This window comes from Linderina pennispora (genome assembly GCF_002104995.1).
Source record: "Linderina pennispora strain ATCC 12442 chromosome Unknown DL89scaffold_8, whole genome shotgun sequence".
Lineage (NCBI taxonomy): Eukaryota > Fungi > Kickxellomycota > Kickxellomycetes > Kickxellales > Kickxellaceae > Linderina > Linderina pennispora.
In genome coordinates, this window is record NW_024468256.1 from 20001 (window position 1) to 36056 (window position 16056).

The 16056-nt window shown below is 48.0% G+C and overlaps 6 protein-coding genes and 2 non-coding genes across 8 annotated transcripts; 5 read left to right on the plus strand and 3 right to left on the minus strand.

The window, feature by feature from the left end:
- Positions 1-1720: 1720 nt before the first annotated feature.
- Positions 1721-2379, plus strand: DL89DRAFT_284294 (actin depolymerizing protein; the record flags this gene model as incomplete). Its single annotated transcript, XM_040889775.1, has 3 exons — positions 1721-1735; positions 1826-1865; positions 1988-2379. 3 exons carry the CDS (start codon positions 1721-1723, stop codon positions 2377-2379), a joined length of 447 nt encoding a protein of 148 aa, XP_040742654.1.
- A 64-nt stretch (positions 2380-2443) lies between these two features.
- DL89DRAFT_267962 (uncharacterized protein) lies at positions 2444-4598 on the minus strand. The gene is made up of 3 exons (XM_040887736.1): positions 4151-4598; positions 4077-4113; positions 2444-4015 (listed from the first exon to the last, which is right to left on the minus strand). The coding sequence occupies exons 1-3, from the start codon at positions 4552-4554 to the stop codon at positions 2498-2500; spliced, it is 1959 nt and encodes a 652-aa protein (XP_040742655.1). The 5' UTR covers positions 4555-4598; the 3' UTR covers positions 2444-2497.
- Positions 4599-4964: 366 nt separating this feature from the next.
- DL89DRAFT_278409 (Aminoacid dehydrogenase-like protein) lies at positions 4965-6826 on the minus strand (the record flags this gene model as incomplete). The annotated part of the gene is made up of 6 exons (XM_040889498.1): positions 4965-5371; positions 5412-5588; positions 5632-5865; positions 5910-6139; positions 6220-6241; positions 6279-6826. The coding sequence occupies 6 exons, from the start codon at positions 6824-6826 to the stop codon at positions 5023-5025; spliced, it is 1560 nt and encodes a 519-aa protein (XP_040742656.1). The 3' UTR covers positions 4965-5022.
- A 1034-nt stretch (positions 6827-7860) lies between these two features.
- On the plus strand, positions 7861-8785 carry DL89DRAFT_258033 (uncharacterized protein; the record flags this gene model as incomplete). The annotated part of the gene is made up of 3 exons (XM_040885573.1): positions 7861-8417; positions 8462-8649; positions 8694-8785. 3 exons carry the CDS (start codon positions 7861-7863, stop codon positions 8783-8785), a joined length of 837 nt encoding a protein of 278 aa, XP_040742657.1.
- A 721-nt stretch (positions 8786-9506) lies between these two features.
- On the plus strand, positions 9507-10901 carry DL89DRAFT_267965 (uncharacterized protein). The gene has a single exon (XM_040887737.1). It carries the CDS (start codon positions 9652-9654, stop codon positions 10837-10839), a length of 1188 nt encoding a protein of 395 aa, XP_040742658.1. The 5' UTR covers positions 9507-9651; the 3' UTR covers positions 10840-10901.
- Positions 10902-12434: 1533 nt separating this feature from the next.
- DL89DRAFT_267966 (uncharacterized protein) lies at positions 12435-13622 on the plus strand. The gene is given in 4 exon segments (XM_040887738.1): positions 12435-12575; positions 12595-12698; positions 12745-12966; positions 13040-13622. 4 exon segments carry the CDS (start codon positions 12476-12478, stop codon positions 13607-13609), a joined length of 996 nt encoding a protein of 331 aa, XP_040742659.1. The 5' UTR covers positions 12435-12475; the 3' UTR covers positions 13610-13622.
- A 243-nt stretch (positions 13623-13865) lies between these two features.
- Positions 13866-13939, minus strand: DL89DRAFT_t103. The gene has a single exon. It is a non-coding gene; the product is annotated as a tRNA-Ile (tRNA).
- A 1343-nt stretch (positions 13940-15282) lies between these two features.
- Positions 15283-15364, plus strand: DL89DRAFT_t89. Its single transcript has one exon. It is a non-coding gene; the product is annotated as a tRNA-Ser (tRNA).
- Positions 15365-16056: the final 692 nt, after the last annotated feature.

The following is a 16056-nucleotide window of genomic DNA, read 5'->3' on the forward strand; positions in this document are numbered from 1 at the left end:
TCTATTGAAGCAATGTAGTTCTATGACATGATTTTTTATAGTAACAATATATAGATAGGTAGAGAGGATACTACTGTGGCTATCTGCTCTATGCTATGAGATATCCATATGTAACCTCTGTGCCTAATGATAAGCTATTTAATCTGAATCTCAAATTTTGCAACTTTCTTGATCCTTCTTTAAGCAGCTCCTTCCAATCAAATACATAATAGATCAAATCAAATGTACTTGCTATACAAAGCACATGCCCCACAGGTGACACTGAGAATGAAATATCTGAATGAATATACTCTATTCTGCCAAAAATAAAAAGAAAACCAGAATCTATGAACAATAGAAAAAGTAGATTTTGAGTTTAGAGTAGTGTATCTCTATACAACTATGGCTATTGCTTCCTTAGTAGAGGGGGATGTGACATACTGACCAGTGTGTATATGATGATATAAAACATACCTTGATTACATACCTATGATAAGCAGTAGGAGAGTGCAAAGATTATGTCCAAAGTATTCATCATCATATAAATGGCAAATTAGGCTACCACTTGGCTAGATATGAATACTGTTTCTACTGTATAATGATCAGTGTAGTTCCCTAGATATGATGCGCTACTCACATATAGGGCTTCAATATGAGTATTATCTGATAAAGGCCAAAATTCATCGCTTTTGGCACCTACGTTGCATTGGTCTAGGAAATTATATATACATAAGTAAATGAAACCATTTATTCATGGGTAGTGAACACGATGCCTGGGCGTATCGCTGCGGTCAAAAAAACCTATGGTGTCTATGCTAGTTAGTGAGAAAAAAATCGACGAATTTTGTGAGCAAAATTGAGTCAAAAATTTATATTTTTAAATAGTCAATTTCTCGCTTATTTCAAGAGTGATAAGCACATAACTACATGAAATGGATTAGTGCATGACATACACCATGATTTAATCTTATCATATTCAATGAACGTCGTACTGAGAAATAAATTAAGATTTTCGATGAATTCCATTTTTGTGACTCAATTTTGCCGCTCAGTGTATAAAACCTATCGAATGTAATCGAGGAAATGTAATTTTGAACCCCACTCGAATCCAGTGGTCCAATTGGAACCAATGCCTAATGACCATAAACCCGTCCGCACGTGCAGCACCCATCTTATGGTTCATGAGGCTTTTCAAAGGTGGCTCAGGGATAACGTGTCAGATCTCTGTCACATTCTCGGTAATCCACTTCTACGGGAACTCCTATATCATTGGTACATATATAATTTATAAAGCGGCAGAAATGAGATATCTATGCATGGAGTAGCTTCGAAATATAATGAAATATATAAAGGAATCTGTTAACATCTCAATGCGCAGTCAGCTACAAGTGCTAGCCAGTAATTACGTTTGTGTTCTTGTATAGTAGGCATGTTTTGCATACAATAGATAGTACAATCACATATTGGTCCCCAGGCAGGACATTCAAATAAGCCCGCCTGCTGCTCTTAGCTCTCGCACATACCTGATCAAATATGCAGAGCAGCCCGATGTTGTTACTATGTCGGCTCATCTAGATCAAGGCGAGTCATAATATCCAATGAACCGGCTCGATACGGTCCAGCTTGCCTGTTTTGGCAGAGCTGACCTCACCGGACAAAACCATGAAGAAAGAGCCCAGGCTCAGCCCTTTGTCTGTCCCTCATATTTTAGCACTGTTTTAAGAAGATACAACCTCTAACCATGGGCCTTTGCGATGTAAGTGTGGGCACGATTATGACGAATTGCATGGGCAAGGCCATTACATCTAGCAACACAGCAGCCTCAAGCACGATTTCCGTTTTTTAGAACCCCGAGATTGCGGAAGCATACGAAAACGTTCGTGACGGTAAGTGACTACAAGAAAGCCAGTCATACCGCAGAAGGCTGATCCAGCTACCAAACTCAAGTACATGCAGCATTCGATAGTTGTATGCATACATATCACTCAATAACCCTGACGTATTGTAGACAAGAGTGAGACCAACTGGCTGCTGCTTGAATTTGTCGACGACCGCAAGGACGAGCTCAAGGTGGGCGGCACGGGTACAGGTGGTCTTGACGAGCTGAAGACACACCTGAAGGACGACCAGGCGGCGTTCGGATATGTCCGCATGATCATGTCCAACGACGAGCTGTCTCAACGCACCAAGTTTGTCTTCATTTCGTGGTGCGGCGTGGGTACGCGTGTGATGCGCAAGGCCAAGCTGAGTGTGCAGAAGGGCGATGTCAAGAATGTTTTGCGCAGCTTCTCGATCGAGGTACCGGCCAGCGAGCTTGGAGAGCTTGCCAACGACGAGATCATGCTGCTGCTGCGGAAGGCTGGGGGTGCCAACTACGACCGCCAGGCATCCAACTACTGAAGATGGCTTAGGTGCAAAACAAAAAACATCTCCTTGCGTTATCGGAATGACTCTAGCCCGAAAATCAGTACCCCTTTTCTATACCCTACACATTCGCCAGTGCGCATTATAGATGACTTTATTTGCTCATGAGATACGGATAGCGGTTCTGCAGCAGCGTCGTCAGCTTTCCGTCCTTGTTGACTCGTTGTTTGAAGTCATCCGACATCTGACCCAGCTGCCTGACGCATTCAGCCAGCATCAGCAGCTGCTGATCGGGGACCAACGACAGATGCACAACCTCGTAGATGTTGGCAAGGAACGCTGGTGTAACAATGCGATCCAGCGCCGCAAACGTGCGGCTCACCAGCGGTCCTTTGGCAACCTTTGAATCAGGCATCAGGTTTATGTCAGCGCCGGGAAGGCCAGTCGGCGCATCAGCCTCGCTAGAGTCACTCGCCAACGAGAGTCTGACCAGGGTATTGTACTTTGCCATCTCAACCACCCAGGTCCACAGGGCAACGATAGCTTCGCAGCGGCTGGTCTTGTTTGCATCAACGATACCTTGGGCAAAATAATGCTCAGCCTCCCAGTCCAGCAAGCCCATGTAGACCTCGATCGTCTGGGCCAAATCCCAGGCACCAAAGTTGATCCGATGTAGTATTGCGCCTAGCGTGCTCATAGCCACAGTGCGCTGCGCCGGTACGGTACTACGCGACAAATGCAGCAGCTCCGGGATCGTGTACCCGGGTCGCTCAGGATCATCACCATGGTGGTGCAGACCCAGGTGTGTGGGCACTTCGCTGGCAGTCTCTTCGGCCATGATCTGCCCATCAAAAGCAAACCGCACATGCGCGATCCCCTTGGCCATCAAATCCCCCTCAGTCGCATTGGCGGTTTGATTGAGTGCAGCACTGGCCGCCTGCTCCTCCTCCTTCTTGCTAATGTGAAGCGCACGCTCCACCGGCGACTTGGCCTGGTTGTGGCCCAGGATCCACGCCAGCTTGGCCTCCTCAACGACCTCGGCCGGGAAATACTTGCGCTTGAGCTGCCCGTAGAATGCACTATCGGCGCCAGTTTCATTATTGTCCGCGTCGATGGTGCTGCTCTGCTTGCCACCAGTAGTTGTGCCACTACTTTCATCGACCCATTCGGCAGGAGGCGGTGGTGGAGGCACCATATCGTCATCGCCATCGTCATCGTCATCGTTCGCATCCTCGACTGAGGCAAACCGGACCTGCTTTTTGGCAGTGCTAGGCTCTTGAACTGAATTCCCAGCCACTGTCTCTTGCATTGGGCCCTTGGTAGTGGTACCCTGCTTCGACGCTTCCGCACCCACGCTATTCTTCTTGCGGGCGCGCAGACGGGCGATAAGCTCCGACGAAAGTAGTTCCTGGATTTCGCCTTGAGCTTCAGCAATCTCCTCCGCCGACATCCCGCTGATTCGCTCCTCGTTCTCCTTTGACGCCTGCCCACGCACTTGGGCCCAGAGCTCGCCACCCTTGTGTTCGTCAGAACCTGGCTTCTCGATTTCTGCTGCTATTTGCTTGTCCTTTTCTGCTGCCTTGGCAAGCTTGAAATCAGTAGGAATTTCAGGGAACCCATTGGTGCGCGGCTTTGGTTCAGGCGGCAGCACGGGTTCGGTGACCTTTGTGCTCTGGCACTGGTGCCATCAGCTTAGGTAGGAATGTTGCGTCGCTGCGGCTATCCAAACCAACCTTGTTGGATTTGCTGATGGCGCCGCCTGCAGTCTCCCTGCTGCTTTGCCAGCCGCCGCTGTGCAAATAGCGACAGCTTCTTAGGCGGCTCCTGTTGGCTGGGAACAACCTTGGGCTGTGGTGCTGGCGAGTTGGGCTCGGATCGCTCATACTCCTTAATAGCGGTCGACATACGCTGAACAAAGTCCATAACCTGCGAAGAGTCAGCTCCACCGATATCCTCCTCATGAGTGCTTGGTGCCGGCTGATCCTGCATCTTTGGTATCGTTTTTGTGGACATTTTGGAAGCGGCGGCTGTAGCGGCTGTCATAGTAGTACCCACAGCAGGCGGCTGCGCCCGGCGTATAACCTTGGCTGCTGGCTTGGTGCGTTTGTGCCTCAGAAAGTCACGCTGCATTGCCTCTAGATCGTCGTCATCGGTGCCCAGATCGAATCTTCTGGGCCGCAGACTCTCCCGTGCGTTTTCCTTGCCCGACATGTCTGCAAATGAGGTCTCACAAAGAATACGGATGGGTCGATGGATAGGCAGATAGCTGCCAGGAAAAGGTTGGCAGGCACTGGATTTCCTTGTGCAGCTAGCGCGGAAGCCCCATATAAGCTTATGGCTCTAGCCCGTGTGATCAATGGTAGGGGTGTTTAGAAACCTAATGCTCCAGCAATGGCATGCTTCTACACACCATTTACCTACTACAGCAAAAAGAGCTACATATGTGTCCTGTTATGCGTTTGAAAAAAAAAAAAAAAAACCTGAGCATACAGTCTGACAATTGGTCTCCTGGTAGACACGATGGTTTCCTAATTACAATCAAACAGTATTTATAGCACCCATCACATCAAGCACATACATCCATGCCACACCCTTCAGGTACTATCCTCTCATTCTTTTTGGTCGATAATATAGATGATGAAGAGTGTAAGGAAAAACGATCTGTCCACAAATATTTTATCACTTCAGGCTAGCCATGGCATCGCAGATGTACTGCTCGACACTGGCAGCTGGGGACCACATCAGGACCTTGACCTCCTCCAGCATCTTTTCTGGGTACTTGCCATCAGGAATAACGTCCTTGGCCTCGCCACAAGCTATACTAGCCACCTTATGCCAGTACTTCTCGCGCACCTGATCCTCCCTGACAGCCTGCGTGATGAACGCCGATGCAAGCTCAGCCGACACATCCCGTATACGCTCGATGCGCGGGTACAGCTCGCCACGAGCACGCTCCTCGTCGGTCAATGAGTTGGCCAGCGCCTTGGCAACAGCAAAAATCATGGTGTCGGTGATGCACTTGGGCTGGCTAAGCACACCGACCCAGACCAATGGCTGGGAACACATACATGTTGTTGCCCTGGCCAGGAACATGGCGAATACCGGTCTCAGGCACAGTGTACGTCGGGAATGCGGTGCCAGATGCAAACAACACACGATTGTTGGTGTAGATCATGGCCTCCTCAAACGAACATTCAGCCTTGATCTGCAGGGTTTGACAGCGGGAAAATGATCGGGCGGTTCGTCTGGTTCAGCTCATTCATGCGCCTCAGGATCTTGGGCGAGAACATCTTATAGATGGTCGACAGACCGATGAGTGCTGTTGGCTTAATGTACTCAATAGCCTCCTCAAGATCCTTGCACTGCACATCACCGTTGTCGTGGCGGGCAAAGTACACCTTGTGATCAGCCAGCTTGTCGCCGCGGTTGGCCGTGATCATGCCACGCGAGTCGACAAACCAGAACATGGCCTTGGCCTGCTCCTCAGGAACCTGGTGTTCGTAAATGAAGTATTCAATCCAGCTGCTTGGCGACACCAACGCCAGCCGAGCCAGGCTCCAACGAACAGGATGCGCTGGTTCTTTGGCGAGATTCCAGCGTTTTTGACAGCATTTATAAATCCGGCCAGGATGACACAGCCGGTACCCTGGATATCGTCGTTGAAGCACAGGATCTTGTTGCGCCACCCCTCAAGCAACTCAAATGCATGGTCCGTGCTAAAGTCTTCGAACTGGATTAGCATGTTTGGGAACGCCTTGTGCAGCGCAGTGATAACCTTCTCTGTCGCCTCGTAAAACTATAAACATTGGACAAGCTGCGGTTAGTGAGATAGGCATATTCTGGCTTGCATATGAGACTATATTGAACTGAACTTACTGTCTTGTCATCAGGGGCGGCGCTCGCGGATGCCAAGGTAGAGGGGATCGTTTAGATACTCCTTGGTGTCGGTACCAAAGTCCAGAATAATGGGCAGACAGCGACCCGGGTTGAGACCAGCTGCAGCAACATATAGCTGCAGTTTACCAATGGGAATCCCCATCCCATTGATACCCAGATCGCCCAGACCCAGGATGCGCGAGCCGTCAGTGATAACCGAGATCTCGGGTACAAGCTCCTGCGAAATCGTCTCCTTGTAGTTGCTCAGCACCTCGTCGATAGACTCGACATCATGGATGGTGATAAACAGGCCAACCGATTCCTTACACGGGTACAGGAACGGGTAGATATGCGAGTACTTGATGCACGCCTCGCCTACGGTCGGCGTGTAGATCAGCGGCGCTACCTCACGCAGGTGGCTCAGTACCAGGCGATAGAACAGGTTGATATTAATCGAGCGCAGATTTGCCAGGAAGATGTACTTGTCTAGATTCGTGCCCTTGGACTGGAGCTGCTCGTACGCGCGAGCCTCCTGCTTGGCAAAGTCTTCGATACTGGCAGGGATCAGACCCTTCAAGTGCAGTGTACGCCGCATCTCTGCTGGCATCGCTGTGCCGGCCTTGGCCCCGATCAACTCCATCGAGCTTCCGGCGGGAATCTGACACATCTGACATTGCAACTTTTCCTGAAAGACTTTAGTAGATGTAATAGAGCAAGAATCAGCGAGAAAACAGCTTAGAGAGACACTAAGCCAGGCAAAAAAAACTTTTTTAAACCGCAAGGGTTGGAGGGCCAACTAGCTCGTTCACCCTTGCTTTAACTTTGCTGGGGACACAAGTATGTGCTAGTGTGGAGGCAGAGACCGCACATCAGCCGATTTCTTTTCTTGTGCTCACACACCACCTACTTTGTGACGCAACACCATGGCTGCCCCAGAATCGCCTGTTTACAGTCCGACTGAGCGATCCCGAAGTGCGACGTTCAGTAAACCAGAGACCATTCCACCGCTACACCAGCCACCCCCAACAACACCATGCTTTCTCAGTCAGCTCGGCCACCCTTACCTTGCCTTTGCATTGTGGTGGATCAGCTCTGGTTAAGTACCCATGAGTGGTGCGCGTCAGTAAGCTAATAGCATGAACAATCAAAACAAAATACCGCCATATATTTTACTGGTTTAACACGATCCTCACTGGCTAGAGCATGACCCCACCGTGATAAGCCACATTCATGCATCAAAGCACCGCAGACCCCTTGCCATGCTTGATGTGCGGACAGCTCGCGTACTAGTTATATATACAAGAACTATGTCTGATCCTGCACTCCCTTGACACAAGAATAAAGACTTAAATACAACCCCGGTAGAGCCATTAAATTTCATAAAGACAGCTAAGACAGTCAAGACCAGCATGTGGTAGTACCGTCATAGACCGAACTTTAATTATAGCGATGTTCATCCCTAGGTGACGAGCAAACCTATCGGTATGTGATGAGTGAATAAATAGCAGTGTTGGAGAGAGGCTGTCATACATCTGCATCTTACTCTCCTCAAAAAAAACAAACACTAATCATTCATATTTTCCTTTTCCATTTCATCGCAATTGATACTGCTAAGCTTTATTTACCATATTACCTCTTCATATGACTGACTCCGAACAGAGTAGGAGTGCCAAGGGTGCTGCACAGGTTGTATTTGCCTGGACGCACCCGCACGTGAAGCTTGACCCTGTTGGCACCGCAGACAAGATTGCGATTATCATTGGTGGAACTTGGTATGGGCTGACATTCTTTTTGGCTGATTTCTGCTGGCTGAATTGGAAATATCGACCTATCCACACAAAGAACCTCCCCCTCACTACGCTGTTCTACTTTATGTACATCCTCTGGTTCATTGGTGATGTGGTAACAAGTGGAAATATCAATGTCGAAGGCGCATGGGCTAAATGCAAGGCGCTTGGTGCCTGGGTCAGAATTCCAGGGTCATTTGCCTGCTCTAGCGCCCTCCTATTCCGGGTATTTGCCCTGGGCCATGTGTTTAACCACCGCAAACCATGCATGGGTATGGATTCTATAGCCCCAGTACCGCTTTTGTCGTTCTACTTTTTAGTTTTCTGCAGTATCACGCAGGTGCACAAGAACGGCACTACTGTCAAATATGATCCTGTGCTTGAGGGTCATGTCTATGTAAAATCTTTCAGGTATGTTGCTCCTGGAATCCTCTGGTATATTTAGATTATCCCAGGCATATACACTATCAAGATTTTCACCCTCAACTTGTCGTTTGGAGTGTTCAAAGGGAATCTGATTTTGTTTTTCTTTGTGCCTGTGCTGGACTCTCCGCGTATCGCTTCCGCTGCATCAGGCTGTTCATTGCCGCGACACAATCCTGGAGTACATTACTGGGAGCGTGCCCATTTGGGTCATCCTCAGGTACCCAGGCTTCCAGGGTGCTTCAAACTACCATGGCTATCTAGAAAAATGGATGCGGCAGCTCAAGACCAAGGCATACAACAAGAAAGACAACTACATATTGCAAAAGGTCTACGATGACCAGTATAGTCCTTGATTACCCTAAGGAACCCCTTGGTCCATTCCAGGCCAAACCTCTGCCTATAGAGATCAGGGCATCAACAACCTCAACAATCAACATGGTTCTAGAAACAATCAACATGCACCCGCCATGCTCTTACTGCACGTCGGCCACACAATACTAGGTACCGTGCACAATGATCGAGTACGCTATGGGCCTTGACAATACGTCGTTTTATCACGAGCCGCCCTTGTCTACTGGAGATCGCCGACAGATTCTTTAACGATCCCTTAGCACCGTTGCTCCTTCAATTAATAAATCAGCATCATTAATAGCTGCTTCTTTTTGTATGCCTTTCTGGCCAAATAGAAGCGGCAATGGAATGGCTCCACCTCTCCCCAAAAACGCCCTGAGTGCGATATGCATCTAGGCTGCATATCTCCATTGTAGCGCTTCTTTGCAGTGCTAGGGGATTTTCATCTTTCTCCTTTTGTGTTTAAGCCGATGCGCGACAGTGCAATTAAACGACTGCACTCTGGTGCAGCCCATCTGGTCTATTTTGCAGGACCTGGCACCATTCATTGGCTGCTTCACCGGATACGTCCCGGCTTGCATATATCCTGTCCCTCGATTTTGATGCCGAGTGTGGGGACTCGCAAGGTGGCCGCACCTGAATGGCAGCAACGCCCCGCACTTATTTATATAGCAGCATGACAAAACTGGTGGGCAGGGTGGAGGAGTGTTTCCGAATCCAAGATACACCTTGCCTCTGTTAATTGTCAACCTTTATTTCGGTTTCCGCTTATCCCACCTCTCTGTGCATTGATTTTCTATTCGCGTGTTTTCATATTCCCTCCCTTATCCCTCTACCTGTTGCCATTTCTGTAAACGGATACACAAAAATGAGTCTCACAGATGCCGAGAAGGCAGCCATCGCACATGCGAATGGTCTACCTTATGACCCGGTCGGCGACACCGACAAGGCTGTAGTATACCTTGGCATAGTGTTCTACAGCATTACATTCCTGCTCCTGCTTTATTGCTGGGCAAACTGGAGCTACCGGCCCATCCGTGCAAAGAATCTGCCGGTCATTACATTCGGGTACTTCTTTGATCTGCTCTGGTTCATTGGCGATATACAGGCGAACCAGAACGTCAGAGTTGTCGGTGTGTGGAGTCACTGCAAAGGGTGGGGTATTTGGGTGCACATGCTTGCCACATACTCGTTCTCTGCTGCTGTGCTTTTCCGCAAATTCACCCTTGACCGCGTCTACAACCGCCAAAAGCCATGCAGAGGCTGGGGGTTCTATGGCCCGATTGTCGGGTTCTTTGTCAGCCTTATTGCTTTTTGCATGACCGTACAATTCGTCAGCGATGAGAAGACAATCATATACAACGAAGACCTCACCATTTGCCTGTACTCGGACGGCCTGCGCTATGGCAGCATTGGACTTATTTGGATCGTGTGGATCGTTACCGGCATTTATGTTGTTCGCATTCGGCGCATCAAGTCAGGTCTGAATGAGTTCCGCGAGTCCCTCATTATCTATATCATAGCAGTTATTTGCCTGATCCAGTACACGATCTGCCATGCAGCATTCAAGGCATTCCCGCTCATGGAAACTGTCAGGTGCCTAATTACAGGGTTCGACCTTGTTTCAGTCAACCTGACAATGTGGGTCTTCCTGGCGTACCCAGCATACCAGCGCATGTTCAATCGTGAGCGGTACCTGAGCAAATGGCTAAAGAAGCTTTCGCGCGACGAGTTCCGCCGAGGAAACCAGCTTATCAATGACCACAGGATGGCAGACCGGCGCAAGCCTGACTCGCCACTGCAAGGTAACCCGGGTCATGTCTCGAGTGCCTCAGTTTCGCATCAGGGTGGAGCTGATATCATGGAAGAGAGCATGTCAACCATGAAGTTCCTCGACATGCAGTCGCCGTACTCGTACAACGCACATCATAATATTCGCCACGAAGATACCTCATTCACCATGGAGTATGCTCTTGGTGTAGACCACTACGCCCCGCTGTATAGCGCTGCCTATGCTGACCTTGGCAGCTTTGATGGCGAAAGGCGCATTCTGTGAAGTCGCCAGTTAATGATTTTTTTGTTTCGATGTGCATCTCAAATATACCCACATGAAATTCTGCTCATGCAAAAATAGTTGCGACATTAAGTTGCTTTGACCTTGTTTTTTCCTTGCTCTTTTCGAATCAAGATTGAGATAGCCAAGAGCCAGATGCACCTGTCAATCTTTGCCCTTGGCTGCATCTTTTGGGGAGTAGTGGACAAACTGCAGGTTTTATTGGTTGCAACCATGCGGTTTATAGTCCAGTGCGCTGCGAATACCATTTAACAGAGAGGCATCGCTTTCTAGAAGCCAAGCAGGCTAGAATAGAAGGGTGATGCAATAGGCAAAGACCAGCTGCATCAATTTGGCCAGCCCTGCTCAGAGGTTCTATTTACTCATTTCCCTTTTATGACAGCAATGAAACGTGGGAGCTACTCTTGCTGACTGAATATTGCAACAATTCGCTAAAACACCGCTTTGTTGCGTGATGGCTGTCGGCTCACAACAGCTACCCTGGTCATGTCGATTGACACTCGCCTTATTGGCAATCATGCTGCAATTGGCAGCGGGATTATACTTGAAGCTTCAAAAAGCCGCAAACACCTGAAAGGGCGAAGTATGCGGATACCCATTGCACCCACGTTCCTGAACATCAGACGTCTTGCAGAGCTTAGAATATGCATCCTCTCCCCCAATACTCCCATGCTTGCATTCCACGTCACCAAAGATCCTTTGTGCTGCTAAGCGGTTCTCTTAGTACGACACTCCCAATGAGTTAAATCACTTGCTTTAATGCGTAGCGCAACCAAAAATCTATTGCAACAATGCATGCCAATCTGCTATTTTTAAAACGAAGTGCAATTCCCAACCACAAAGCGGTTTAGTAGGCACAGCGGATACCCTTCCCTCGGTGGTCGGCACAGCTGTATTCAATGTCAGAGTCTCGCTCATTACTTCAGTGAAAGAGGGGACGACTAGAGCATCCCCATGATGCGCAAATCCATTAGCAGTCGATAGTGTCTGCTATTTCCATGATGTTGCATTGTACGTGCTGATATGAGGTGTGGGCTTTCCCTTGATTTGTTCCCTTCTTTCAAATCCAATAATGACCCCATCCCCTCTTCCCAGGCTCCAAGACCGCAATTACGTTCCCTCAATCGGACTATCTACCCCCTCCCTTAGATCCCCTCCCTCGGCAATCCATTCCTTTAATGCTAGCCCTTTGTGAGGGCTGTTTCCGTTTACAATATTTCGAGGAGCTACAATTCACGTGCATACGCTGCGTCTAGGATGAGGAGAATCGCCGCTTAATCTCTGTTTTATGGCCGCTAGCCAACTGTGACACGCAATGTAGGCGCGCAATTAAATGTGCAGATGGAGGTGCCATGATCGGACGTGGAAAAAGGTAGGGCTGGCCGAAAGCCGGATTTACCGGCAGCATCAACAATCGCGATGCTATCCAGGTCCCTGTTACGATAATTGCCCCCACTTTCTTTTGTTGCTGCTCAAATAGTCGCCACAGTTGCACCAGCTAATAAAATCGGAACATGTTGACTCGCGGCCTAGCGGTTAGGCCCTGCAAAAGCTTTATTCTTTCTTTCCTCATTTTCCCCTAAACCCCTCACCTTGTAAATTTAAAAAAAAAAAAACCATGGGCTCGAACTACATTTATTTATTTCTGCGCAGCCGCGTTATCACCGACGCCGAAAGGGTGGCCGCTGCAACATCCTCTAGACATCCACCTAGACCCAGTGGGCGATACAGATCGAGATGTGATTATCTTTGGAGGCGTGTTCTACGGGATAACTCTGCTTTTGATGGTGTACTGTTGGGTCAATCATGGATACAGACCAATACGCGCAAAAAACATGCCAGTCATGACTCTCATGTACTTTTCAAACTTTCTCTGGTTTTTCGGAGACTATAGCGACAAATGGAAACGTAGTCGTTATTGGCGCCTGGAGCGTTTGCAAGGCTTGGGGACTGTGGGTTCGGGTCGCTGCTACCTTCACGTTTTCGTCGGCTGTTTTGTTCCGCCTCATAGCTTTCGACCGTGTCTTCAACCGTAACAAGCCCTGTAGTGGAGTCGGGTTCTATGCGCCGATGGTGGTGTTTGGTCTCATGCTGATTGTATTTTGCTCAGTGACTCAGGCCCTCGATGACAAAATTACATTACACTATATCCCCGAGCTTGAGATTTGCGACTATGCAAAAGGGGTTCAAGATAGCTGCTCTTGGGATACTGTGGGCGATTTGGCTCGCCATTGGTGTCTATATTTTGCGGGTACGCAATGTCCAGTCCTCCTACAACGAATTCTTCCACTTTGTCGCCATATTCACCATTAGCGTGATGGCAATTCTCTACACTACACTACTTCATATCCTCCACCCAAACTTCCCCTTCGTCCGTGCACTGCGCGCCAGTAACACGTCAGCAGACCTGATTGTTGGCAACCTCTGCATCTGGATTCTGATGGCGAATCCAGCCTACCAGTGCCTGTTCCGTCACGAAGCGTATCTGAATGAATGGCTGCTTGCCCTATCCATGGACGGCCGTAAAGCAGACATTCAGACAGAGAATGACTACACAACACCTAATGTTGGGAGCTATTCTCGCATGGAAGGCAACATCAACAGGCCAATCGGAACTGACAGCGACACGCTACGACACTACAACATCACCACCCTAGACTTCGCTTTAGGTCTTGATCCATACACTCCTAATGCCAGTCGGCATTTTTCGGCTTCCGATGGGACAGTAAATGGGACAAGACTCAATTTTTAAGAATAAAGCCTGCTGAAATATAGAAGAGCACAAATAGCAGATCAATGCTATTAGCTACAGTTGCACTTGCTGACAGCACATGCACATCGGTCTACCAGCCCCCGTGTGGTTTGGCTTTGCGCCAACCTTTGAGCCTGGTGCCCTGCTCACCGTTGCTTGGGCCAGCGGTAAGGTCTCATTTGTGCCCATGATGTTTAACGGGGCAAAGTGATCCTCGGAAGTAAAATGGTGGAAATAAAATATAGCAAAAATAGTATGCTCACTACAGGGGTCGAACCTGTGACCTACGCGTTATTAGCACGTCGCTCTAACCGACTGAGCTAAGCGAGCCGAATCCAATTTTCACCGATGAATTGTGGGATTTAAAAGAGGTGAAGGAGAGGTTTGATCAGTGGGTCGATCACCAGCACTGTCTGGATCGGTCATGAAGGGCATTGTAGTCGATGGTCTTGCTTGAATATGATATCCGTGAATAAGCGGTGATAATAATAATAATAATAATAATAATGGTCGTGGGAAATACAGATATCCTAGTGAAATATTAAACTACCAAGCTCTTTCCTCTCATTTGTGGAAATCTGCAAGGTAATCTACAACTTCGACAGTAACGGTCCTATCTAATAACTTTGGAAAACTAAATAGAATAAAACTCAGTGAACTGTTCTTTAACGAGATCATATACTAAAAAGTAGACAATAAAACTTAATGCTGCTCGCTGCTTATGGCTGTATTTATACTCGCTCGGTGGGATGGACTTTGGCAAACGGAGTATGCTACTTGCTGCTATCGGCTGCCAGGTGACCACGGGATAGTGCTCCCACATCTGTATAGACTTGATATATACACATCGGAGGCCATCTGTTGGTAGACATCGTGAGCCAGATACATCGCAATGAATCAATTCGTGGGTGTCAGCTCGACCAGCGATAGTCAGGGGCAGTCCGTCCTGATAGCGGAACAGCGGCATGTGATGAAGGAGAGAAGAGAAGTAAAAGAAAAAGGGAAGACAAATAAAACCCCTTGATATGTAACCATGTCATGGTCCAACCGTGGACCGATTATGACATGAAATTTTTGTCATGTTGTAATCGGTCCATGGTCGGATCACGATATGGTTACACAAAATAACCGGACCAAATTGTTTCTTTTACCTCCGTTCTTTTGCGACTATTCCGTTATCCACGCTAGCCATCCCCGACTATCGCAGGTCAAGTTGACTCCCGCGAATGGATTCGATATATGTCCGACGCCCAACGTCTACCAACAGGTGACCTCCGATATGTATAGATTGGCTCTATTCGGATGTAGGAGCACTATCCCGCGGGCGCCCGACAGCCGATAACAGCATGTATTATACTCCGTTTGCCGAAGTCCATCCCACCAAACGAGTATAAATACAGCCATGAGTAGTGAGCAACTTTTAGTTTTATGGTCTACTTTTTAGTATATGATCTCATTAAGGAACAGTTCACTGAGTTATATTTCTAATTAGTTTTCCAAGTTATTAAGTCAGGACCATTACAAGCAAGACAAAGCAAGACAAGCGACTACAATGTCCTTCATGACAGATCCAGACAGTGCCGGAAATCGACCCACTGATCAAGCCTCTCCTTCACCCCTTTTAAACACCACATTTTCATCAAATGTGATTTAGGCAAGTCTTTAAGCCTACTGTCAATATGCCCGAGTGGTTAAGGGGAGTGACTAGAAATCACTTGGGCTCTGCCCGCACAGGTTCAAATCCTGTTGTTGACGATTGTTTTTGCGCGAGTTTAAATAGTTCAATTTTTATGCAAGGCTGGCCGGGTTGGGGATTCCAAGCTCCCATGAGTCGCTATTGGTCAACTATTCGCATGATTTGTTCCATTCGCTACCTTTTGCAGGGAACGTGCTGCGAGCTGGTCGGCTGCATTGGCTATCGCACTCCTTCAGAGAAACGACCAACGGTAATCTGTCGGTTTATTAAATAATACTAACACATTGCTGTTTACCATAACACAGGTATCATATTGTTGATTTACCAAAGTTTGGCTGGCACCTGATTTGACGGCAAGATATCTGGCACTACCTCCTGGTGCAAAATTTTCTTTCTCCAAGATCCGACTTGCATTGGGCCACCAAGCTACCCCTACTGCTGGTATGTGGGAAGCACTATCCACACATAGACGAATTGAGCTACAGGACCATTACATTCATTTGTTTTTAGGGGAAACGAGATGAACACTAAAAACACACTGAGATACTTGCATCAATATCCTGTCCACGCTACAGCAAGGACGCCTCAATTGTATAAAAGCATTAGTCATTTTCAAAGATTGTTTGCCCAACAGATGCTGTATCTATGCTTGAATTTTTAATACCACTATTTTCTTAATGTTTCTAAACCCCTCATTTTGCCCACCTTTAGGTATGCATATTGTAGGTCTAGAGCACACAGTGGCTGGTGT

What these genes read in the sequence shown, in the direction of transcription:
- DL89DRAFT_267962 (XM_040887736.1), bottom strand. Translation starts at nt 4,554, where the DNA reads ATGTCGGGCAAGGAAAACGCACGGGAGAGTCTGCGGCCCAGAAGATTC. An exon ending in CAGGAGCCGCCTAAGAAGCT is followed by an intron (nt 4,114 to 4,150) that starts GTCGCTATTTGC and finishes GCAAAGCAGCAG; the next exon opens with GGAGACTGCAGGCGGCGCCA. An exon ending in CCATCAGCAAATCCAACAAG is followed by an intron (nt 4,016 to 4,076) that starts GTTGGTTTGGAT and finishes CACCAGTGCCAG; the next exon opens with AGCACAAAGGTCACCGAACC.
- DL89DRAFT_267965 (XM_040887737.1), top strand. Translation starts at nt 9,652, where the DNA reads ATGAGTCTCACAGATGCCGAGAAGGCAGCCATCGCACATGCGAATGGT.
- DL89DRAFT_267966 (XM_040887738.1), top strand. Translation starts at nt 12,476, where the DNA reads ATGGGCTCGAACTACATTTATTTATTTCTGCGCAGCCGCGTTATCACC. An exon ending in TACGCGCAAAAAACATGCCA is followed by an intron (nt 12,699 to 12,744) that starts GTCATGACTCTC and finishes GGTTTTTCGGAG; the next exon opens with ACTATAGCGACAAATGGAAA. An exon ending in TGCTGATTGTATTTTGCTCA is followed by an intron (nt 12,967 to 13,039) that starts GTGACTCAGGCC and finishes ACTATGCAAAAG; the next exon opens with GGGTTCAAGATAGCTGCTCT.